At 39.8% G+C, this 25,280-nt stretch overlaps 1 protein-coding gene across 1 annotated transcript in view; it reads left to right on the top strand.

Moving 5' to 3' along the window:
• Window positions 1-21,377, top strand: part of Nus1 (NUS1 dehydrodolichyl diphosphate synthase subunit) — a 26,217-nt gene extending 4,840 nt beyond the window's left edge. The window contains exons 2-5 of the mRNA XM_028772613.1: window positions 10,378-10,503; window positions 11,236-11,385; window positions 15,542-15,641; window positions 18,763-21,377. Of these exons, the coding sequence (XP_028628446.1) occupies window positions 10,378-10,503; window positions 11,236-11,385; window positions 15,542-15,641; window positions 18,763-18,853 (467 nt within the window). The 3' untranslated portion in view covers window positions 18,854-21,377. The remainder of the gene's footprint in view (window positions 1-10,377; window positions 10,504-11,235; window positions 11,386-15,541; window positions 15,642-18,762) is intronic.
• The last annotated feature ends 3,903 nt before the right edge of the window (window positions 21,378-25,280 follow it).

The following is a 25,280-nucleotide window of genomic DNA, read 5'->3' as shown; positions in this document are numbered from 1 at the left end:
TCCTCAGTGTGATGGTTCTCAGAGTATCCAGCCATGCCCTGCTCCTCCGTAGGCTCTTCACGTTATTTTATCCCTGTCCTGCTTTATCTCTGAAAGGTTCTCTCCTGCTTTGTTTTTTGATGTGAGGAATAATTTTGTTCTTAATACTCTTCTGTTAAATTAGTACTAGATCTATGCATTAAGCCTTTTAAACAAAGATTTATTTTTAACTTGTGTGCTCTTTAAGTGCTGGTATTCTCGGAGGCTGAAGTGGAGGCCACAAAAGGAGGCCAGAAGAGGACAATAGATAGCCCAAAGCCAGAGTTAAAGGCAGCTGGATTGGTTATGGGAAGTGAACTTGGGTCCCCTGCAAGAGTTGTACATGCTTTTAACCACTGAGCTATCTCTTCAGCCCTATGCATTAAATTTTAGTAGAAATGATTATTTTTTGTTAAATTCTTTAAAAAGCCACTTAGTTCTTTGGTTCAGAGGTGTGTGTATCACAGCACACTCATGGAGGTCAGAGAACAATTTGCAGTAGTTGACTCTCTTCCAGCACATGTGGCTCAGGTCTCCAGGCTCAAGGACAAGAAGAGCCTCGACTTGCTGAACCATCTCAACATCCCCTCTGCTGATTCTTACAGTGTACCACATGCCATGCACAAATGTAGTAAGTCTAAAAGATTTCCAGCTCAAGAGACAGAATCTGAAAGCCAAGAGACATATTCCCCAGGGAACCAGGTTTAGAATTTGAATGAGATTCTAAAGCTTTTGTTCTTCTAGCTTATGTTGATTTTCCCCATTTAGAGAACAGACAATAGTCCCTTTATAGACTGACATTGCATCATCTTCAGGTCCTGGTATCATGGTACTGACTTACAGGTGATAGAAACTTTGTATAAAAGGCACTTAAAGGCAGATAGTTTTCCTTATCATATCTCACTGATCTTAACATTCACCCCGAGTTACAGGATACCTGTTTAATGACTTCAGCTTAACTTTATGGAGGTTTTGCTCTTGGTTGAACTGTGTGTCAGGTAAGCAGAGTTAGGAAGACATTCTTGTTTCAGAAGGTGCAGCTTTAGCTGTAGAGGTTGCTGGGGTGCAGTGGGGTGGTGTGGGGAGGGTGTGTGCTTGCCTCATTTGTGAAGCTCTGTGGTTGTTTCTGGATGTTGGTGAAACAGACTGACACATAAACTGCAGATGGAGCTGAGAAAGCCTTATATACGTCTTCTTCAGCTTGCATACTTCCTGGTGCTTAAAGCCATTCCGTGAAGCCACCAGCACATTTGCTTTGTTGCTGTAGTATGTTAGCATTCTAGCATAATTGTTGGCCTGTGAGGTAAAATGAGGCTCTACTATTTTAGTAGTAGTTCAATGGCCTATAAGGATTTATGTTTATGACTGTGGTAGTCATGTAAAATTTTAATATATTTTTCATTTAAACTAACTGTAGTATTAAGTATATGTTTTCTTCTCCAAAGATTCCCCTCCATTAGTATGATGCTCGTGAGTTACAGAGGTTAAATGAAGGTAAACCAACAGGTAATTTACTTAGGTCTCGAGGCATTGTATATAAGGAAATACTGCTTTAATTGCAGAGCTTAGAGGAATTTAATAACTAGGAGACTGTTTCAGTTTATTTTTCTTTTCTTTGTCCTATAAATTCATTTTCCTAGATGTTTCTTAAAAGTTCTGCTTCTATAAAAGGAACAATTGTAAAAATTCTTATATCAAAAGATATTTTAAATACATATTTTAAAAATCATTTTATTAGATTGATTATACATTTCAGATAAGTTTTGAAAGTACCTTTAAGAAGGACAGGCAAGATTTGTTGAAAGAGTGCTTGTTTAAACTTCTTGTTTCCTGGTTCTCTTAATTTGGAAAGGTCATGTCATGTCTTATTGCCCGGTTAGTATGCACATGCTTGGGCATGAGGGTGGGCTGAATGTTGAGACCTCTACATGATTCCAGAATGTCATTTACCTTTCAGAGCAGAGATTTTTTTTTTTTTTCTCTGTGTGTAGCCCTGGCTGTTCTGGAGTTCGCTCTGTAGATCAGGCTGGCCTCAAACAGAGATCTGCTTGCCTCTGCCTCCTGAGTTAGTGTTGGGATTAAAGGCATGCTTTATGGCTGCCACCACCATGCCACCAGGCCAGAGCAGAGATTTTAAAAGACCTCTTAAGATCAGTTTGTAATCTTATATGTAGACTGGCAGACTTATTTCTGTTTGAAATGTAGGTATTCCTGCTTTCTGTAACACCATGTTTGCTTGGATGTCTTGATTCACATCTGTATCTATTAAGTCTCATGCCTGGCTTCTCTTTTGTTTCTCTTCTAAACGTGAGATGTAGGTGAGTCCTTGTCTTTCTGTTCAACTTGGCATGAACAGCTGGCTGAGTGAGTTTGGGTAGTTTAGTGCTGTCTCAGGTGTCTCTCCTGTGATTTTAAGTATCACTGTGTGTTGACATGCCATTTGTACCTCAAGCTCCATTGCTTCATAACTTGAGACTCTGTATCTCCATTATTACATGTCTAAAACAGTACTCTTGAAAATTCCCCCAAATCTGCCCTCTCATATTTTCCTCCATGCTAGAAAATAGGGGTCACTTTCATCAAGTTGTTCATGTTGAAAGCTCAGCTTACATTCTGTGGAAAGTTGTAGCTTGTCATCAGCCCTTTGTAGCCTTGTGTGGAGTATGTCTGAAGTGTCTCCTTTGCATTGGTGTCATCTGTCCCACCCAGGTTTCAGTGACATTACCTTTTACTTGCGTTACTACACTAGCTTCCCCCACCCCCATTGGTCTTTATTTACATTCTGACCCCCTCTAATCCATTCTTCACCTATCAGCAAAGTAATTTTCTGGTGATGGCATAGATTTGGGATTAAATATAAAGCCTGTGAATACCCTGCCACCAAGACAAGAGTACCACTGTGGGCATTTACGAGAAAGTTTAAAGAGGAATTGTCCCAAGAGTCACCTGCAAAGTCTCAATTGAGAGATCACCCAGATCAGAGTGACCTGTGGACAAGTCTATGGGAGAGTATCTTAATTGTTAACAAATTTAGGAAGGTCCAGCACACTGTGGGTGGCATCATTCCCTAAGCAGTGGTCCTGGGCCTTTAGAAGGTAGCTAAGCGTGAACCTATGATAGAACCAGCAAGCAGTGTTCTCCTTGGTTTCAGTTTGAGTTTCTGCCCTAACTTCCCCCAATGATGGACTGTAAATTGTTTTAAGTATAAACCAAACAAACCTTTTCCTACCTTGAGTTGCTTTTGGTCACAGTACTTTATTACAACAACAGTGATAAAACTGGAACTGGGATATTATGTGAGACAGGCGACATTGAATAACACAACTTGAGGCGGCCCCTTAGTCCTGGTAGTGAATATAGCATTTTAAGTACAATAGGAATCTACTAGAGGGTTTTATTCAGTTTGAATGATGTTATTTTAAAATAAAACAGATTGTAGCCAGGTTTGGTTGTGTACAGCTATGTTAGGAATGGACTGCTAAAAGATATTGAGTTCAAGGCCAGGCTGGCAACAAGTGAGTTCAAGCTAGCCTCAGCTAGTGTGAGATGTTTTCTCAGAAAAACCAAGATAATTAAGTCAATTGGGACAATTCCTCTTTCCACTTTCTTGTAAATGCTCACAGTGATACTCTTTCCTTAAAAAGATGAACTTTGAATGCTGAGAGAATACACAACAGAGCTATCTCTAAATAGCCTGCAGCTGAAGAAATCCTGATTTCTTGGTGGTTGGCTAATGTGTGCTAACTGGGATTCAAACCCAGGGTCTTAAAGCATGCTAAGCAAGTGCTCTACCTCCGAACTACATTATTCAGTTCCAGAAATACCAGCTTCTCTATTCTGAGACTTGAACAAAATCAGCCAAAATGTTGTTGGTAGAATACCAGGATTGAATATCCAGGAGAGTGGAACAAGGAAGGGTACATGCTGTATCAGTGACAGCAGGCACACTGCACTGCCACTGATTCCTGGAGTACTGTGTATAGACATGCACCAGGGGCAGGTCCAGAAGCAGAACAGCTGTGGTACGATGCACAGGGGCATTCTAATGCGTTAGCATGCAAGGTCAGGGAACTTTCTAGTGTTGTCTAAACCTTGCAGTTAGGTTTTAGTACCACAGTTACAAACAATTCGTAGACTATAAAAAGAAACACGTTTGGCTCTCAACACATATACCTCATGTTTATCAAGAAACATTAAAGAATTATATTTTTTTTTTTCTTTCTGAGATACAGGTTTCCTAGCCTAAGTTTTTCTCTTTCATGGAAATTGGAGTGTGTCCCTGTGTACATGCAGGTGCGTTTTTCAAAGATGACTTTTTCATAAACCTTCTTTATTTATGATTACTTTCCTTTGGGAAATCAAGCCTTTGTAAGATAGTTATAGAGCAACAAAATGGAAATTCCTTATGTCATTATAAAACTTACGTTAGATTTCCAGGTCATTGCAAGAATACTTATGTACCTGACAGCCTGAGTCGCATCTCCAGAATCCATGTCAAAGCCTTTGTGGGAAAGCCTCTCCACAAAGTTGTCCTCTGACTTGTATAAGCATGGCAAGTGGACCTCTCTCATCACACACACACACACACACACACACACACGAGTAATAAATACTGAATGAGTAGTAATTTACACCTAGATTTCAGATCAGATCATTTACTACTTTAGGACAATTGTTTGACCATCTCGAATCTATTCCTTCATCGTTCAAGGGTAGGATAAATATTTTATTTTATTTTATTTTATTTTATTGGTTTTACTATGTAACTCAGTCTGGAGTTGAATTCTCAGTCTCCCTGCCACATGCGCCACCAGGTTAAAATGCAAACTATATTCTGTTTTCTCAAAATTGTGTTTTCAGATGGATTTTCCTTAAATTGGTTAAATTGAATATGTGTGCTCACCTTTTTCAATTCTATCATTCTTGGTTCAGTCAGCTTGGTCGTAAAAGGCAAATATGAAATGAGAAAAAACCTTCCACTTGCCTTACACTATTACTTCAGAAACCTGATAGTCAGAGCCAGCCTTCTGTCTGTGGCCTTTCTTGTGTATCATGTGAGGTGTGTGTAGATTGCTACAGAGAAGTGTACACTAGCAATGCTTACATACTTCATGGATGGAATAAATGCCATAGAGTACGATCAGCTACAGTAGTCAAGCTGGGTGTCATAATCTAATTCACAGAAGCCTCCCTCAGACAGAAACTGTAGGTTATGCTTTAGCCGTTTATCTGTCCAGCTCAGCCTACAGCAAGGTTCTCTCTAACTTTCTGCCAGTCTATATAGAGATACTTAGTAACTGTCTGGCTCTACCATATTTTCTTGTGAATTCTACATGCAGTCAGGAGGTGTCTGCTTGTACTATGGGTGGTTCCTGGAAACTAGAGTTCCCATTCAGTCTTTTGGCCCTTAGGTTTTAGTGTATACTGATTATTTGTTAAATTAACATTGAATTTCTTTTACATGGAAAGTGACTTGGGGAAAGAGATTCATAAGCTAGAAATTCACAGGAAAGAAACTTATTTCAATGGTGGCGGTGGTTGGTTAAGTTAGTGCTACTTAAAAGTTCAGTGTTAAGTTTATTAATGGATTGGAACAAAATTTATGTGTGTTGGGGGAAGAATGGGACACTGGGGAGGGTCTGTGGAGGGGCGTGACACTTCAGCTACCCTGCAAAGAATTGGGAGAATTCTACAGAGTAGGCCAACCAAAGATAGGCATTGGGTTGACTCCATCTGTTGAGAAGCATAAGGCAGTCCTTATTTTGCTGATTATAAAGCCAGGAAGAAATAGATTGACTTGTTTCCTAATCATGTATTATTTCTGCCCATTTACTGTGGAAGCACAGACAGCAGTGTATATGTTATGTGGTTTATCACATCATGGACTCATTGAAGATGATAGCTGGAATGTGCCAGGATGGAAGGTGTACCCAAAGCTGAGTACTTGGTAGCCCAGTGGGAGGATACGAAGAGGGCTGCAGTGAGCGGAAACTACAGTGGCATAGGACTGAAGGAGTCAGGTGGTAGAAGCCATTGCTGTAGAGTAGCCAGAGAGCTTAGCTTAGTAGTGACATGATGGTGGTAATGCCTGGAAGATGCCTGGGTGGCTGGGCAGATCATGTTGCCTTTAGGAACAGAACTGGAAGCTTGTCTACTCACCTCATCCATTTATAGTTCTTACTCTTCCTCCATGCCTTAACCCTAAGTGCATATAACTTGTACTTTTACAGCTCCCTTCCCCTTTGGAGATGAGGTCTCAGCCTCAAGCTGTATGTATCCCAGGATGCCCTGGAATTTTGGATGTAGCCCAGCCTAGCCTCAGATCGGCAGTAACCTTGAATGTTTTAGTTTCCTAAGTGTTGGGCTTACAGGTGTGAGCTACTGTGCCATCCCCCAACTTGCCCTGATTGTTTTGAGAGCCAGCCTTTTATGATATACTAGAATGTCTTCACTCTGCTCATATTTACTTATTTACAGAAATTCAGGGTAGATGTGAGTGTTGGGATGAACTGGACATATTAGGGACAAAACAATAGCTTCTTACTTAAATTTAAATGTCTTGTTCATTAATTTTATAGAGATGCTGCATTGTTTTTTTATTAGATTTCTTGGCAAACCTTTAAATATGCACCCTAAATTTTTCCATACTTATCTTACCCTTGTCCTGTCCCCTAGTGGATTTAAAGATCTCTGTATGACTAGACTTGAAGAGAAGCACGTGGGCAGTGAGAGGGCTGAGTTTTCTCCATTTGGGGAGGTAGGAGGACATAGGTTCAGTAGAGGAAAAGGAGGATGTTGACGGAGCATTCTGTAATGGGCTGCCATCAGTAGAGAATGTCTGATGTCAGTCTTCAGGGAAGCTGAGGAGGGAAGAGTAAAGATTGGAAGACCTAGGCCCCACTTTGGTGACTAAGTACACCACTGGTACCTGGGATTCCAGCACTGTGGGAGGCAGAGGCAAGAGACTTGAGTTCTGGGCAGACCTTAGCCTGTGCTGGTAGAGTGCTTCCTGGGAATGCAAGAGGCTCTGGGATGCCTTAGAGAGAGCAAGAGTTACTGAGGTATTCCCAGTTTAAATCCGGAAACTAAAGTAAAGCTGAGAAATGGGTGAGGACTAATGTGTAGGTCTGAAGGAGTTAGTAAGAGGGGGATTACTGTGATCTCGATAGGCAGAAGCAGGACAAGTGCATGTGAGTGCGCGTGTGGCGTGTGCACTGCAGAGGCCAGAGAAGACTATCAAGTATCTGGTTTTACTACCCTTTACCATAGTCCCTTGACGCAGGGTCTCTGACTAGACCTGCAGCTAGGCTGGCGGCCAGTAAGTCCCCGCAGTTCTCCCGTGTGCCTGCCTGACTAGGGTTACAGGCACACAAGCCACCATTCCTGGTTTTAAACAAGTTCTAGGATTTGAGCAGGTCCTCATGCTTATGCACCAAGCTCTCAGACCCACTCAGACATCTTTTAATATGTCCTGATATGTCCTGGCTGGATGTTACTGAGAGTTTTACATATTTTTTTTTAATTAAGAAAGTCTTTTTTAAAATATAAATTGTTGTCTAGTTTTTTGTTGTTTTATTTTATTTTTCTTTGAGACAGGGTCTCACTCTGTGGCCCTGGGTGGCTTGGACTTCATTCCAGTAGATAATTGAGACTTGTAATACTTGGATGTCTATATCTTGTATTTATTTATCTGCCCTTTGACATAACACAGCTATTTTTGTATTATACATGTGGGGTTTTGACTTGAAATTAACAACATCTGTAACTATCTTTACACAAGTATGACTATTCTGAACATTGCTACACATAGTTCCTGATATTACCACTTTCCTCTGAAATTATTGTGTATATGTATTTTTTAAATTCAAACTTGCTTGGATATGGGTATTTCAAGACAACCACTTTTTGAGTGTGGGTATAGTGTTGTCCCCCTGACATAGCCCAAGCTAGTTCTGAACTTACTTTGTAGGAAGGCTGACCTTGAATTCTTGGTCCTCCTGCCTCTACCTTTCAAGTCCTGGGATTATAGTGTGGTCCACCACTCTCAGCTCTTACGTTCACTTTTATATTTCCTAATTTACAGTCTCTCTCAAAGAAAATGCCCAAGAAAGAGAAAAAGTAAGAGAACAAAAATTTACTTTGAATTCTGTATATGTGTGAAGGAATGTGCAGGTGTGGATGCAGGCAGCCATAGGGTCCAGAAGACACAGGCTCCACTGGAGCTAGAGTTCCAGGTGATTGAGCTGCCTGGTGTGGGCTCTAAGAACCGAACTTGGGTCTACTGCAAGAACAAGAAGTCCTTCTAACCGCTGAGTCACCCTACGCCCTGCCTACTTTTTTGGCAGAAGGATAGAACCAGCTCCTTTAAAGTTGTCTTCTGATCTTCACATGCATATGCTGTGGTACTTGTATCCCCCGTGGCAGATAGGCATTCCTGCTCAAATACTTTTATTTATTTATTTATTTATTTATTTATTTATTTATTTATTTATTATTTTTTGGTTTTTCGAGACAGGGTTTCTCTGTGTATCCCTGGCTGTCCTGGAACTCACTTGGTAGACCAGGCTGGCCTCGAACTCAGAAATCCACCTGCCTCTGCCTCCCAAATGCTGGGATTAAAGGCATGCGCCACCACCGCCCGGCTTCAAATAAGTACTTTTTAAGAAATGTGATTTTCTACTACCTAGTATAAAAGCCTTGGGGTAGTCAACATTTTCCTCTTACGTCACATTCTCAATACTCAGGTTGCTTATAGTTGTCCTTGAATTATCTGAGGAGTCCTGTAGTAGTCTGCTGCCTGTCTATATATTGCTTGTAAACTGTTTGATACATGTTGGCAAGCAGATTGAAATACAACTCAGCGTCTCCTTCCCTCTCTCCTTTTCTCATGCATGCCATTTCATCAGCAGCTTTTGTGTGTGTGTGTTGTACATACCAGATTCTACTTTGTCCTAAGCGTTTGCCCTATCTAATGCTCTCTCTATATGGAGCTTTTTAGTTTCCTAGATTCAGTTCAGCTCAAATCTTGCTTTAAGAAACAGTTTTACATTATTTATCTATTTAGTGGATGGGTGTGTGTGTGTGTGTGGTGGTAGTGGTGGTGTTGGCGGTGGTGGTTAATATGTGCTAGGGCATGTGTGTGGGAGTTGGCTCTTTCCACCATATGGTCTTTGAGCATGAACTCAAAGCAAGCACTTTTGCCCACCTGCTGAGACACCTTGTGTGCCCCCATGCTCTTTATAATAAGCCTTCTTCCACTGGAAGACATTGCTTTTTATTACTTCTCGTCTTGGTTTTCTTGTACTGTGAAGAGACATCCTAGCATTTTTTATAGGAGAAAACATTTAATTGGGGCTGGTTCATGTTTCAGAGGTTTAGTTCTTTATGGTCATGATATGAAGCATGGCAGCATGCAGGCAGACATGGTGCAGGAGAGGAGCTGAGAGTTCTGCATCTGGATAGGCAGGCAGCAGGAGGACAGAATAAGCACCGAGCCTGGTTTGAGCTTCTGAAACCTCAAAGCCCACCCCTGGTGACACACTTCCTCTAAGAAAGGCCACACCTATTCCACAAGGCCACATATCCTGATTTCAAATAATGCCACACCCTGGGAGCCTGTAGGGGCCACTGTCATCGAGACCACCACACTGCTGTTACAGGGATGAGGCCAGCTTAAGATCTGCATACTGCTGATTCTCTCCCCTCTCTTTCCCTTCTTTTCCTGCCCCATCATTTCCCCTACCTCTTCCTTTTTTTAAAAAAAAGTTAGATCATTAAATGTATGGGTAGTTTTGTTCTCTTTCTAAGGGATGTAGTGGGAACAAATGTGAGCGTCTGTGTGGCTGGAAGATCACACTTTACTTTTGTACTTCTGTACTTCAATGTCAATTTTCTTAATTTTGCTCTATTTTTATCTTTTACTTTGTGTATAATTTATACTACTTTTATTCCAAAACATCAAAACGTGTATAATAAATCTGCAAAGTAAGGATGTTAGACTGGGAATGAGGAGCAAAGTCCAGCTCTATCCAGATACTAAGATTTCAGTCTCTTACTATGTAAATGAAGGTTTCAGGTGAGGGGGTCTCTTAATTCCTTCGAGGGTCTTAGTCTTTCCTACTCACATGTTCACTTGCTTCCAAGTGGGTAGCCCTGGCCCTTTTTCTGACTGAGAATAAAGCCAGACTCTGGTATTAGCCAGCTCTGCTGTCATGTTTTCTTTTAGATCCCAGTTTGAGACTAGTCATTTCTGCTCTACTTGAAAGGTCTAGTGTTGAATCCACAGTCGAAATCCACTAGTCATTGAAGAGCTTCACCTAACCTGGCTGGAATTTATTTGTTCATAATTTTATTTTTAAGGTATTTTCAAGAGAAATAATTCCAGATTGATGGATGAAATTTTAAAACAACAGCAGGAACTTTTGGGCCAAGATTGTTCCAAATACTCACCAGAGTTTGCAAATAGTAATGACAAAGACAGTCAAGGTAAGTTTTTGACTTGACCTGTTTTATCTTGCTTTGTTATTCTTTATTATCAGTAAGTTATCTTGCTAGAAGATAATGTTCAGAAAATGATAAAATAACAATTGACATTATATACGTGAATCCACATTAAAGACTTTATTTAATCAGGCAGATTTTACAGTCCTTGAGCAGAGAAGCCCAGGAATAGATAATTTGTATTAGTGAGTTAGTGAGTATATAAATTATGCAAACCCGGTTTTCCTATAGGGCAATATAAAAGAATGGTTGTAAGTAATACTTTTGCATTATTACCAGTTAGTCCTAACATTTGTAAAGTAGCTTCCAGAGTCAGAAAGGCATATGGAAGGAGGGAGCACACATACTCTACTGAAGCACAGTTTTTTTTTATGTTACTACTAAATTGACTCTGAGTATAGATAACATTTTTAGGTAAACAGAAATTGTAGGTAGCTCTTTTTATAGAGGGTTTCCTCACTATACAAAGTAACTTTTAGGATTTGGAGAATTAGGAGATGGTGTTTATAAAAATAAGCCCCATTTCTTGTAGACCTGTGTGCCTGGCTTCTTTCAGAGAAGAGTAGATCTATTAAGATACCAACACAGAAGGACTTGAGTGGTTCCTAGTTATCACAATTTCGTTTTTATTTTGGTCTGAACTTACGTCATAAACCTGATTTTGAAATAAATACAGAAGAGTGTTATAAATTTCATCTTGTCTGTTCTTTTCTCTAGTTTTAAATTGCCCTTCGGCAGTGAAGGTGCTGTCCCCAGAAGATGGAAAAGCGGATATTTTGAGAGCTGCCCAGGACTTTTGCCAGTTAGTAGCCCAGCAGCAGAGGAAGCCCACAGATCTGGATGTAGATCTGCTAGACAGCTTACTTAGTAAGTCTGAAATATTTTCCAGTTTGTCTCCCAAACACACAGATGATAGCGTATTTAAGTTCTTTTAATTCTGGACCAGAGCTAGCCAGGGCTACAGAGTGAGACACTGTCTTGGGATGGGGAGTCGGGAGGCTTTTATTGCTATAACCTGAAGCTATAATAAAAGAAAAGATTTACTTAGTTATTTTAATTTGGGTATGTGTGTGGGCAGGTGGGCAGTGGTCAGAAGGTAGCTTTCTGGAATTGTTTCTCTTCTTCCTCCACTGTGTGAATGTGAATTTAGCTCCCAGGCTGGGTGGAGCTCCCTTCCTCCATTTTGATGGCTCAAGGGAAGAGTTTTTGAGGATTTTTTAGAAAATGAGTATTCTTTTTTTTTTTTTGTTTGTTTGTTTGTTTGTTTGTTTGTTTGTTGAGACGTGGTTTCTCTGTGTAGCCCTGGCTGTCCTGGAACTCACTTTGTAGACCAGGCTGACCTTGAACTCAGAAATCCGCCTGCCTCTGCCAAGTTCTGGGATTAAAGGCATGCGCCACCACTGCACATCAAAAATGACTATTCTTGGAAATTGGGATTTCAGTGGGCCATGGCTGTTTTCTGTCCTCTTCCACTGCTTCTCCCTTGTTAGCTTAAACAATTTATTGTGAGGTGGTCTCCCCAGCACAGCCTGTTCATCTCTTCTTTTTGCATTCATTCAATTTGCAATACAAACCACTGTGTATGTTATACTTTGTTAAAATACAGCATTACATGTAAATGCCCATACATAAATATGTCTATACATCTCCCACCTCACCCCATACTGCTTATGATGTAGTCTTTGATGTGCTGTTTCTCACTGGAGTCCCTTTAGGAACCTTTTGCCCTAACTCGGTGGTCCTGCTTCCTAGCATTATCTTTAATGGTTTAAAGAAAAAAAGAATCTTTCTAAAAATTAATGTCCATTGATGGCTTGTGATACCAAGACATTCACTTTCCTTCATACCACATACCTTACTTACTAACCATGCGTTTTCTGCCTCAATTACTTACTGAGTTCTTCTTTCTGGTCCTTTGCCCTCACTTGCTAACTACTTCTGTGGACTCACCTCTTGCTTTCTGTCATTGGTTAACTGTGTGGGCTCAGTGAGCTCGGTGAGCAGCAGACCATTGTAGAGCTGTTTCATCAGAGTTACTGAGATATTGACCATCCCTTGGACAGTTTGAAGCTTAATCAGAGAGGAATTTTAAATATGTCATATATGGTAGCCTAGGGTGGCCCCATACATGGCCTTCAGATAGCCCATGGGGAAGTATGTAGTGCAGAGCCTAGGAGCTTCAGGGTTTGTTAATTTACAATGAGAATGTATACAGATTTTTAGAAGTTATTTTTATCATATATATTATATATGTGTCTTATACAGACACACAGATAGCTAGCTAGCTAGCTAGATACTTTCTGGGCAGGGTTTCTCTGCTTAGCCCTGGCTGTCCTGGAACTGCCTCTGTAGACCAGGCTGGTCTCAAAGTCAGAGATCTGCCTCCCTCTTCTCTCTAGTGTTGGGACTAAAAGGTGTGTGTTGCCACTGCCCAGCTTTCTTTTATTTTTTTGAGATTAGTATTTCTCCCTCTCTTTTCTCCAAATCCTCTCATATTATCCCTCCACATTTTCTTTTAAATGTTCCCCCCTCCCCGCATCAATTTTCCCCTCCTCTCTCCCCACCCCTCTCTCCCTTCTCTCCCATCCTCCCTCCCCTAAATATAATCTGCTCAGTCTGTATAATGTTACGTATATGTATGGTTTTGGAACTGACCATTTGGTGTTGGATAACCAGTTAAAGACTATTTCTCCTGTTAGCATTCTTGGTTGCCTGTAGTTCTTTGTGTAGGGTTGAGGCCTTCTGGGCTGTTCTCGTGTGCACTTTAGCATGACTTTTGCTGTTGGCCCTGTTGGCTCATGTTGAGGCAGTTATATGGGTAACATTTTATGGGTGTAGTTTCTCAGATTACTAGGAGACACATTCTCACAACAGACACCCTGATTCTCTTGATCTTACAATCTTTTAAACTTAGTTAAATGATAGGCTATTTTACCAAACACTTTGAATCCACCATTCCCAAAGTCCTTTATGACTGTGTTCGCACTTCCTTTGGGTGCTCCCTCCCCCCACCAAAACAAACAAACAAACAAACAAAAAAACAGAGGACAACCATTGGTTTGCTTTTTGACTAAATTTTGTGTTTATTAGAAATTATATATAGTATGTAGATTTTCATATCCTGCCTAATATTGAGCATATATGTACTCAGCATAATTTTATTTTTTTAATGAATGTCTCAGTATAATACCAGGACTGGTCTGAAACCTGCCTTTCCCTCCTGAGTGCTGGGATTAAAGGCATGTGATGTGATACCCAGCAAGCATAATAATTCTGAGGTTTGCCTGTGTTTACTGTATTAGTAGTTCATTGCTCTAGATTCTTTCATTGAGTGTATTCTGGATATAGCTCATTTTATCCATTCACCAGTTGATAGACATTTTGTTTGTAGTTTTTGATAATTAATATTGCTGTGACCACCTGCATGCATGTCTTTGTGTGAGTGAGTATGTTTCCTTTTCTCTAAGGTAGATACCTAATAATGGAATTGTATTGTGTGGTGAATGAGTGTTTTCATCTGTTTCATATCCTTGTCAGCAAGGTAGACAGCTCCGCCTCCTCATATGCTGAAGTGTGTGATAGTGTTTAATTTTTTTCATGGGTAATGAATGCTGTCGAGTATCTTTTATGTGCTCATTTGCCACCTGTAGTTTATTTGGTAAAGTGATAGGCTTAAATATTTTGCCTATTTTTATTATATGCTAATTTATAGTGTGTGTGTGTGTGTGTGTGTGTGTGTGTAGCACAAGTGTAGAGACGAGAGTACACAACTTGTAGCAGCAGTTCTTTCTTTCCACCATCCCTGTATCAGTCTGAGGCTGTCAGTTGTGGCAGCAGGTACCTTTACTCTTAGTGTTGAGTCTTAGGATGATACCCTTTGATAAGTCTGCATGCACTTGTTAAAAAGGAGGATAAAATACAGGGTTTACAGATACCTCCTTGGCTTACTTTCTCCTTGTTAAAAGTGATTTCTTTAACGTGTTTAATTTTTATGAGCACAATTTTTTATTGTGTGGATGTAACACATACATTTGTTCTCATATATAACAGCTCTTTGCCTAACCCACAGTCTCAATTCTTTCTTCTGGTGTTTTCCTCTTTTACAAGTTTTTTAGGCTACATTTAGGTCCATTTTGACTTAGCTTTTGTAAAAGTAAAAGACATAGGTTTTCAGATTTTTTTTTACATCACTGTTGTCTGGCCCTCGTTTCTCTAAAGGCTGATTTAATGGAACACTGAAGACAATTTATAAGGTGTAGCTGGGAATTGATCTTTTGGGTTTTTAAGCTAAGATATGGCCATGGAATGAAAGGAGATTTTTTTTCTTCTTTTTTTCTTCTTCTTTGTTGCGTTTGTTGCGTTTGTTTTGTGGTTTTGTTTTTGTTTGTGTTTTTGTTTTTTTGAGATAGGGGTCTCACTATTTAGACCATGCTGGCGTCAGACTCAGAGATTTACCTGCCTCTGCTTCCTGAGTTCTCATTTGCCTTTCTTCTTCTTCTTCTTTTTTTTTTTTTTAAAGATTTATTTATTTATTTAAGCACAAGAGTGTAGGGACTCTGGGAATCCAGAAGAAGGTGTCAGATCCTCTAGAGCTGCTGTTGTAGGTGCTGAGAACTGAAATCTAGTCTTCCTGAAGAGCATTATGGGCTCTTAATCACTGAGCCACCTGTCCAGCTCAGAGATAGCTAATTCTTGACGAACTTTTTTTTTTTTTAAATTACTTAGTTCTGGGGCCAATATAAGCAGTTATGTGCCCAAAGCAATGTTTTTCCCAAGATGCTAAGACAAAAGGTTCTTGGGAGGGTGAGAATTGAGTTACTTCTAAGGTAATCAGTGTAGTTGGATGGACTTCTGAGAATTTGCACGCTTGAAGTGAACATAAGCTATGTCAGTATTTGTTTGCAGGGGGTGGGGCTGGAGATATTCAGATGAGGCTTCTGAAGAGAACAGGCAAGGAAACCTAAGAAGCCTATTCTGAGTTTAAATGGTACATGGTAATTTCATGTGTGTCTTTATTCCCAAGGTTCACATGGTTTCCCTGATCCTGACTTAGTGTTGAAGTTTGGTCCTGTGGACAGCACACTAGGCTTTCTTCCCTGGCAAATCAGATTGACTGAGATCATGTAAGTAACTGAAAGTATGTTGACTTTGCTCTCTCTGATCCTAGCACTATACTAGACCTAATGCCAATACCTCCTCCTTTAACTCAGGTGCTTAAGTATGAGTGACAAATTAAAGGCCTGTAGATGAATCAGACAGTAAAAAAAGCACATGGTTGCACAGATGTCTGGCATTGACACTAGTTATCTTAGGGGCTCCTGATTGAAGACTAAGTGCTGGAGTAGTTGTTCCACAGAAAAAGTAGAAATATACCCAGGCATGAGACTCCTAGACATTTTGTTTCCTAGTAACAGTGGGGAGCATAGTGAGTAGGAAGAGAAGCAGCAGAATGACTGGTGTGTAGGGATGTGGGGCGCTGGCTCTGTGGGAGAGTACTGTGAACGGAGTGAAGATGGCTGTGATAACAAGGAGTGGACTGGTAGTGGAAACAGCCTGAAGCATAGGTAGTACTGGAATGGTAATTTTGGAAGGCTTATTTGGTCACTGTGGCTAGAGCTGGCTGTAAAAAGCAAAGTGAGAAGACAGTTGAAGGGCTCTCCTGCGATTTTGGGACTAGTACAATGAAGGGAATGAGATTAGTCATGTAGAACAGGGTTTGCAGACTTCTAAAATAGCCAGAAAATGAGTATCTTAGACTTTTTAGGTCATGTATCTTCTCCTTAACCCACTAAATTTGCCTGATTCAGCAAGTGCAGATAAATCACAGACTGTTCATGAACAAGTATGACTGTTACTTATAAAATATACTGTTAAAGTTGGGAATGCCTATAATTCCTGTACTCAGAAGGCTGAGACAGGAGGAACAGGTCAAAGCTAGCCTAACCTACATAATTGAGTTCTAGACAAGACTGAAACCTTGTCTAACAAACAAAATAAGTAAACAACAAAGACAGACTGTTATTTGTTGACCCCTGTTTTAGAATAAAAAAAGAGAGATTTTTTTTTCCCCTCCATGACAGGGTTTCTCTGTGTAGCTTTGACTGTCCTGGATCTTGCTCTGTAGACCAGGCTGTCTTCAAACTCAAGAGATCTGCCTGTCTCTGCCTCGAGTGCTGGGATTAAAGGTGTATGCTCCCATGGCCAGCTAGAATAAAAGAGAGATTTTGTAAACTTAAATATATTCAGCTTCTACATTATGAATGGAAAAATACTAGAGATGATTTGCCCGTGAGAATTACTTACTGAATGTGACTACATCATAGCACTTTACTAATTGTAGTAAAACTTAGGAGAGGAAGTAAAATGATCTAGAAAGGGGAGATGCAGATGATCTCAAGGCTGTACACGTTTTAATGGAAGAACTTAGTAGAACACTCACATGCATAGAATTGGTGATGGGATTAGAAGGGTAAAAAAGAAAAGGACGCCTGCGCCCTAGAAGTGGTCGTCCTGGTCAAAACAGGACCTCTCCAAAGCGTCCTGTAAGAACTGCAGGTTTAAGAGTAGAAGAAAAGAAAGCGTGAAATGAAGAGGCCTGAGAGCACACTAGAGTGTGGGCGACTGTCCAGCTGCTGCAGCTGCTGCGCAGGGAAGCAGGCCACATGCACCTCGGCTCTCCAGGCCTGCTGATCTTCCTGAGAGGCCTGTGTCTGTTTGCTCTAAGGTTTGCCGACTCTTTTCAGGAATTTCTTAGGTCAGTTTCCAAGAAGTTAGCTGGAAAGTGGAGAAAAGCCTGTTAGGTCTTGAGTCTCAACTATGCATCTCAGTAATGTAGCTTGGGGAAATTGGAATAATCTATTATTATTATTATTACTGTTACTATTATTATTATTATTATTTATTGAGACAGGATCTCTCTAGTCTTGGCATTTTCTATGTAGACCAGTCTGGCCTTGAGCTCAACAAGAGATCTGTCTGCCTCCCAAGTACTAGAATTAAAGGTATGTACCAACACGCCTGGCTACTGTTACTTTTTAAATAGGCATTTTAATGTAGAATTGGGAATTTGAATAGCACAGGTGACAGACACCTATCACGCAACAGGTTGCCCATTGTACTTCTGTCTGTGCATTTCTCCTAGTGCTTGTATTTGCTTGAAGTTTGTCTGTATTTATATGGTGTTCAGAAGACTGAGACCATGACATCAAATAATCTGAGGGGTCAGAAGCTAAGAAGCCTCAGCAGCATCTGACACCAAGGGTAGTGGCACAGAGTAGACACACACTGGTAGACAGGGTAGTTGCTAAAATGTGGAAGACATGGGGATGTTGGAAGCCTCGTCCATGATTCATCCAGAGGTCATGAAGCAGATTTAAGGAACAATGCCATCAAATATCATTTGAATAGAGATAGTAAGGCAAGTTTGGCAGCAGACATTATTATTTTCATTCAATGTTGACAGATTAGAGGGAAAGATGGCCACTTTCAAAAGTCTTGGTATTTGGAGGATAGTAAAGAGCTGTAGTGGAAGAGAATCATAGGGTCAGGGGTCAGGCAGGAGGGTTTTTAATAGTAGGGTGCTGTGTGTGTGTAAAAGTGTGTGCGTCATGTGCCTGGAGCTCTGAATGTGGCTTTTGTAATCTGACCATGTGTTTGCCTCTTACAGTTTTGAGTTTCCAAATCTCATTCTGAAGCTGTACAAAATAGAGGCTTTTTCATACTGACTTCTGAAAATTATTTCATGTATTTAAAGTACCTAGAACCTTCTCATCCTGTGTTCACACAGCATTTCCCATGCTTGTCTTCACAGGATAAGTGTTCCTGCAGCAGTTGGTGGGGGTGGCTTACACAGTCACTTACTGGTTGCTCACTGTGTCTCTGTGTGGGAGTTGCACACAGCTCTGGCCAAGGCTTAACCTGGCTTCCACGAGCTGTTAAGAGTACTGGTTTTACCATGAACATGCAGAATTCTAGTGAATTTGAGTACATTGTTAATACACAGATTTCTAATTTTAACATTGGTTTTTGTGTTAAATACGTTGTGAATCTAACTCACTGTATATGAATTTTCTCTTGTAAGAAGAAGGGCAGATTACTTTTGCTTGAGCTGTCTTGCATCACACTTGACAAGATTAACCTATTCTGTGTAAAATTGACTTTTTTTTCTGCCCTTGACTTCCTCTTGACCCCCCAGCCCATATTATAGTGTGTTATCTAATCTTTCCCCTTATGTTCTCTTCGCAGCTCTTTGCCTTCTCACTTAAACATCAGCTATGAGGACTTTTTCTCCGCCCTTCGGCAGTATGCAGCTTGTGAACAGCGTCTGGGAAAGTAATGGTCCCCGGTTGCATAATTTGACTTCAGGCTTTTGGAGAAAAGGACCCAAGTGACCCTGATGTTTACAAAGTACCTATAAAACCCTGTACACACCTAGTTCATATTCTTCATAATTTATCAACAAACACAAAAAAGTGTCTTACTTGAGAGCGAATGAGTGTGTGTGTGTGTGTGTGTGCACGTGTGTATGGAAATAAATTTATAAATGGGGGCACATTGGAGAATGGAGTACATAGACTGGAGGTCAGGCAAGTAGCAACAGTGTGTGTCTTAGGAACTGAGATTTCAGGCATAGAGGCTTCAGTTCCTGCTACCTCCCTGTTTGTCTGGGGAGTAGAGGCTGTGAGTAGGACTGAGTTAGTGGTCTGTGGTGGGTGGAGATAATTTTTGTTCAGTCTTTTAGTGACCAAACTTTAATTTCTAAGAATAATATATTGACATACTAAGGGGAAGTGTTCTCATTTTGAGTGACATTCACAGGCACTGGATGTTCATGTTTGCTTACCTGCCGAGCAAAGGGAACGTCCATCCTCAGATTTCCGTCCGTTTCATTTCTTCATTAGAGTAAACAGTGTGACTTGAGAGGATTAGTCTGGTGTCTGTTCTGGGTTATAGAGATTATTTGAAAAAAAAAATCTTACAATATTTGATGTACAGAATATAAAATGTTTAAATATTGAATTAGGCACTCAAAAACCAACAAAGTGAATAAACAGTCATCTTAAAGATGGAAAACCTCTTAAAGTACAGTTTTGATTTCCTTCTTTGTGTGAAGAGTTGTGTGGAGAGCACCCAAAGCATTTAAAAATAAACATCGGAGAGAAGTTACCAAGGCAGCTCGTGTCCTCAGAAGTAACCTGTTCCTCTTGAGTGGCACCTGGGATTTTCTTCTCCCAGTAAATCTCAGTGACAACGTCTTGATGATTAAGGAGGATGGAAGCCTGGATTACCAAAGTCTGTAAGCGTAATTGAACTTGGTCTTCTGTGTTCCAGAAAACAGTACTGCTTCTGACAGAATTGAATTCTTGATAAATGGTTAATGTTTTTTTCTCACACTGCTAGTCTTTGGATGGAAACCATTCTTTATACTTGATGGACAGTTTTCAGAAAACTTTTATCAACAGGTGTACAAGAGTCGTGTACATTTAGAATAGAGCAGTTTAAATACTAGGCCTCAGAAATCTGAAAAAAGATAGCAAAGAAATGGGTTTGGAACATATGGTCTGGAATTGCTTGTCAGACTCTGAAGATGTGTTTCAGGTTTGGATTACAAACCCCATTTATGATTTTTAAATATACTTGAAATAAAACAATTAAAATGAATTTTGGTCCAGTGACATTACTTTGCACTTCAGGGTTTTGTTTTTTTTTGTACAAAATTTTAAAGACTTAATTTATTGCCAAAATTTTGTGTAAAGCTACAGTGTATCTAAAGGTTGTTAGAGAACTCCCCATTTCTGTTACCCTGTGCTGTGTGTGGTCTGTGTTCCTCTGGTTTTATTCCCTCTGAGGATAGGGAAGGGGCGGAGTGGTGTGTAATTTAAGGCAATTTAAGGCCTTTTATAAACACAGTAGGTATAAATGTCCTTTATAGACCTTCCGGGATATGCACAGCTTTAATGAATTAAATTTACTGGACTCAATTGAAATAAGAGGACTCAAGGTTTGTTATAATGAAGTTTGTCAAATTACCCTTTGGAATAGACCCAAAATCCTAGAGTTGAGTTTTTATACTTTCTTCCACACAACAAAACAAATCTGTAGCCTCTGACCCAAGACTTGTTGTGGCCTTAGGAACAATTGCTTAAGTAAGTCAGGTGTTTTGAATTTAAATATAGGCCTCCAGGATCTTCTCATATGAGGTCACTGCTAATGTAATCTCTACACTGCGAAAAGCACTCATCACTTTTCAGTTTCTTCCAAGATTATCCCAGGTTGGATATCATCAAAACTCTTTGTACTCCCAAAAAACTTCGTGTTCATGTGTATCAAAGAGTGTTTCCTTTAAACTGTTTCTCCTTGACACACTCCACAATGGCAAAGGCTCCAAGTCAAACCTACTCAGCAGATGACACGGGGCATATGAAGAAATGGAGGGATTAACTTCGTTCTAAAGTCTGATTGTTATTTCTCCTTAAAACTGAACAGTTATTGTTTGAAGTTGAAATGCTGATTATAATGTGAATAGCAAATTCTGGTATGTTGTGACTAAGGCTTAAGAATGCCTATTTCTGACAATAAAATGTTCCAATATTAATGAACAGTGCCAAATACACTGTGCATATCTATAATTTTCCATTTGAATGTATGTTAATTAGTTACTCCCTTCTATGTGATGGTCCCATGCTTAGAAGTCAGTGAAGTCATTGTGATGTTTGTTATGCTTGTAGATTTTGGCAACTTGTAAATAATGTGTATAGCAAGTTTTTATGATTAAGGAATCAAATTTATTGAATTTTATTATTGAAAGTTGAAATAAGATGTATGAACAAAAAAATCAATAAAAGAATATACTCTTTTCATGGACTGTAGTAGTATGTGAATGTTACATTTAGTTTGAACAGTTGGGGATTCTGAAGTATAAGGAGAAATGTGTGACCAGATAGCAACCCTGTCTTTAGATAGTATGCTCTTGATTGGAACACGTTTTCATTATCTGCTTAAACATTTCCAATCTTACGTTTGTTTTTTATTTAATACCAGAGTGAGATTCAGCTTTGTCTTCCTGGGATTCTCAGGTTCCACAGTATTTCAAGCTGAATTTTCACTGAACATAGGAATGTTAATTAAATTAAAAAACAAGGGCTGGTGAGATGGCTCAGTGGTTAAGAGCACTGACTGCTCTTCTAGAGGTCATGAGTTCAAATCCCAGCAACCACATGGTGGCTCACAACCATCCACAATGATATCTGATGCTCTCTTATGGGGTGTTTGAAGACAGCTACAGTGTACTTACATGTAATGAATAAATAAATAAATAAATAAATAAATAAATAAAACCTTTAAAAAAAAATAAAAAAACAAGTTTGTAGCTTTTTAAGAAGTACTTTAATTGAAAGATAAGAACTTTGATGTCTTCTGCAGTGTAGTGTTCCCTTTCTGAAGACCTCATTGTAAGACAGCTTTATATGCATAGAGCTCATCTATATCTAGGCCTCCCCAAAGGTGACAGTTTAACTCTTTATAGGAAGTGCCTTTAACAAATGTGACTGTAGGTGACTTCCTTGTGCAGTAGAGCATCTGACCCCTGAGAGTGACTGTAGGATGGTTTGAAGGAAAACCCAGGGCCAGTGTTAGCAGTTGCCCAAGATTCTAAGCAGTATCTGTAAAGTAATAAAATCTGCCAAGGAGAATGTGAAAAGAATTTGCTCAAGGCTTAACATTTTTGATACAGACTAATAAAATTTAAGAAACTAAAAGGATTCTGGGAACAAAAAGGAAGAGCCCTGGGTTACAGTTTTGGTGATGGTCCTCTCAGGATTCTTGTACTTTTATTTTAGAATGTGATATTATGTCAGGCTTAATAAAGATATTCTTTTAAGCTGTACACCTAGAATTTGAGTTTTTCTGTTTGGTATTTGGTTATTTTGTAGATATAAACAGTAATATCAGCTCATCAGCTACATGGAAAAAGGATAGTCCACATTCATTTTAATGAGTATTTAATTATTGTCTAAATTCCTTCTATCCTATAACATTTTAGGGACTAGAAATTAATTTTAGCATTAAATACAAAGGAGTGCAAAAAAGAAATGTGATCTCTGGTTCTTTTTAGCTGACCATTCCTTTAGAAATAGTGACAAGTTCCTGTTAGGAAGACAAACTCTGGAGTTTGGGGGACAAAGGGAAGAAGCTGTTGGAAGATGGACAATTGTCAGCTCAGGTCTAGAAGATGGGTGTAGTGGTTTGAATGAGAGTAGAATTGTGTTTGGTTGCTTGGCCCAGAAGAATGCCATTATTAGGAGGTGTGGCCTTGTTGGAGGAAGTGTGTCACTGTGGGGTCAGGCTTTGAGGTCTTAGATGCTCAAGCCAGGCCTTCGGATCAAGATGTAGAACTCTCAACTCCTCCAGCACCACGTCTGCCTGCACACTGCTTTATTTCCCACCATGACGATAATAGACTAAACTTCTGAAACCATAAACCAGCCCTAATTAAATGTTCTCCTTTATAGGAGTTGCTGTGGTCATGTCTCTTTACAGCAATAGAAACCCTAAGAAAATGGGTGTGTCAGCTCAATTCTGTGGATGATAGATAAGTGTCAGCTCAAGTTTATGGTCTGTCAAGGTGTATGTCCATTATGGTCGCTGTATTTCGGTAGCTATATCTTGGATGGGTTTGGTTGTAGGAGTCTGTTGTGAGTATTCCTTGTAGTACTAGTTAATCCTTCGGCTCTACAGGGTTGTGTTAAATTTATTCTATTTAGTGTGAAAGTGGAGGTTGGCAATAGTAACAGTGACCAAGTGTTTCTGTGATCAATTTCAGATCACTTGAAAGAAAATGGGACAACAAGAAAACTATCTATTTGGAGATGTTGGACGTAGGGTTTGTCCAGTGCTTTTGAATGTCAGTGGAGACATTTGTCAGTTGGTCAAGGAGGGCATGACTGTCTATTAGAAGACAACAGGCTAGGCATGCACAGGGCAGCCATCCTAACAGAATCATCCACCCTTAGGGTTTCATCATACCCTTCAGAATCTTCTAGTTACGATTTCTAGAGTTTTATCTTATTTTGTTTTCCTAGTTTGGGGAGAAGTAATACTGGATATTGCCCAAAGTCATCTATCGAGTGGTTTTGTTTATACTAAACTGTATTTTTTTTAAGTTGTTTAAAAAGATGAACCACACTTGGTAGTTAGGCCTATCTTTTCTAAATCTAAGTCTCTTCCTCTGTGGAAACAAAGGATTTCTTGTTAAAATGTATTGTTTCACATTTATGTCTATATATTTGTGTGTGCCACGCATCACACGTGGAAGTCAGAGGGCAACATTGAGAACATCCACCATGTGGATCCCAGGGATAGAACTCAAGTCCTTATGCTTGCTGGTAGTCGCCTTTGCGCACTGAGCCATCTTGCTGGCCCTGAATCTTTTCACCACTAATGACTTCTAATATGATCTGTTCCTTTTGTCAGGAACTTTGCCTCTTCTTATTTTCTGTCTGTTTCATCCTTACCCCAGCTACAAATGAGCTTGGGCTTTCAGTGTTTGTAGTTTCTTCAAGCTGTGGCTTGTCTTCTGTCACCCTTCACTGGTAAAACACCTCCAAAACTTCTTTTCTTACTGCCTCAAATTCTTGACCCCTTAACTCATCCCAGTATCACACAACATTCTCTAATTCAGTTCTGTGTGATTCAGTTAATTATGCAGCTGTTTATACAGGCTGCTTGTTGGCAGAATGCAGCAACACAGTAATTTGATATGTATGTACACTGGAATGGCTGATGGTCTCTCTCTCTTCTCTCTCTCTCTCTCTCTCTCTCTCTCTCTCTCTCTCTCTCTCTCTGTAACAGTAGTAGTATAGTAGTAGTACTAATAATAGTTTTCAAGAATATAACATTCCTATTAACTTCAGTCACCATGTCACACAATAGAGTTTATTCTTTGAAAAAATTTGAGTGGTGGTGGTGGTGGTATATGTGTATGTGTGTGTGTGTGTATAAGTAACATAACGCATGCCTGGTACCAAAGGAGGCCAGAAAAACGCATCAAAAGCCCCAGGACCGGAGTTACAGATGGTTGTGAGTTACCATATGGGTGCTGAGAATCCATAGGAGTCATTATGTTAAATGAAATAGGCACAAAACCACAAGTGTGGCATGATCTCGCTTCCATGTAGTATATATACACTAAGTTGAACTCAAAGACGTAGGAAATGGAGTTATGCTTAGCCACGTGCAGTGTCTTTCGCGTGGGCACATACAAAAAAAGACCTTGAGACAAGAAAATAGTACTGAATGACGCATTTATACCACATAGGCGGTTGGTGAATATGAACATTCAGGCTGTACTTCAGTGTACTTATTTTCTTTGATACAAGCCCAGTGATAGGATTGCTGGGTCCCTACATAATTCTTTTGCTTTCACCATGGTTCTAGTAGCTTGTTTTACCACCAACAGGCAAGGTTTTCATTTTCAGCTTATTTCGTTTTCTCATTCTTTTTCTCCCTTGCTCCCTCCTCCTTCCCTTCCCCTCCCTACTTCCCTCCCTGTCTCTGTCTTTGTCTCCCTGTCTCTGTCTCTCTGTATGTCTGTTCCCCCTCTCTTCCAAGTAATGTAGACATTTTAGCAATGTTAATCACTCCAGTCTGCAAACATGAAGTGTCTTCCCATCCCGTTTAGTTGTATCCTGTTTTATCCCTTTCATAAATGCTTTTGCAATTTTTAATGTACATATCTTTTATCATCTTGGTTGAACACGTTTTCA

This window comes from Grammomys surdaster, unplaced genomic scaffold (assembly GCF_004785775.1).
Source record: "Grammomys surdaster isolate TR1022 unplaced genomic scaffold, NIH_TR_1.0 215, whole genome shotgun sequence".
NCBI lineage: Eukaryota > Metazoa > Chordata > Mammalia > Rodentia > Muridae > Grammomys > Grammomys surdaster.
Note: the sequence above shows the minus strand (reverse complement) of the source record. Positions and strands in the feature narration are given on the sequence as shown.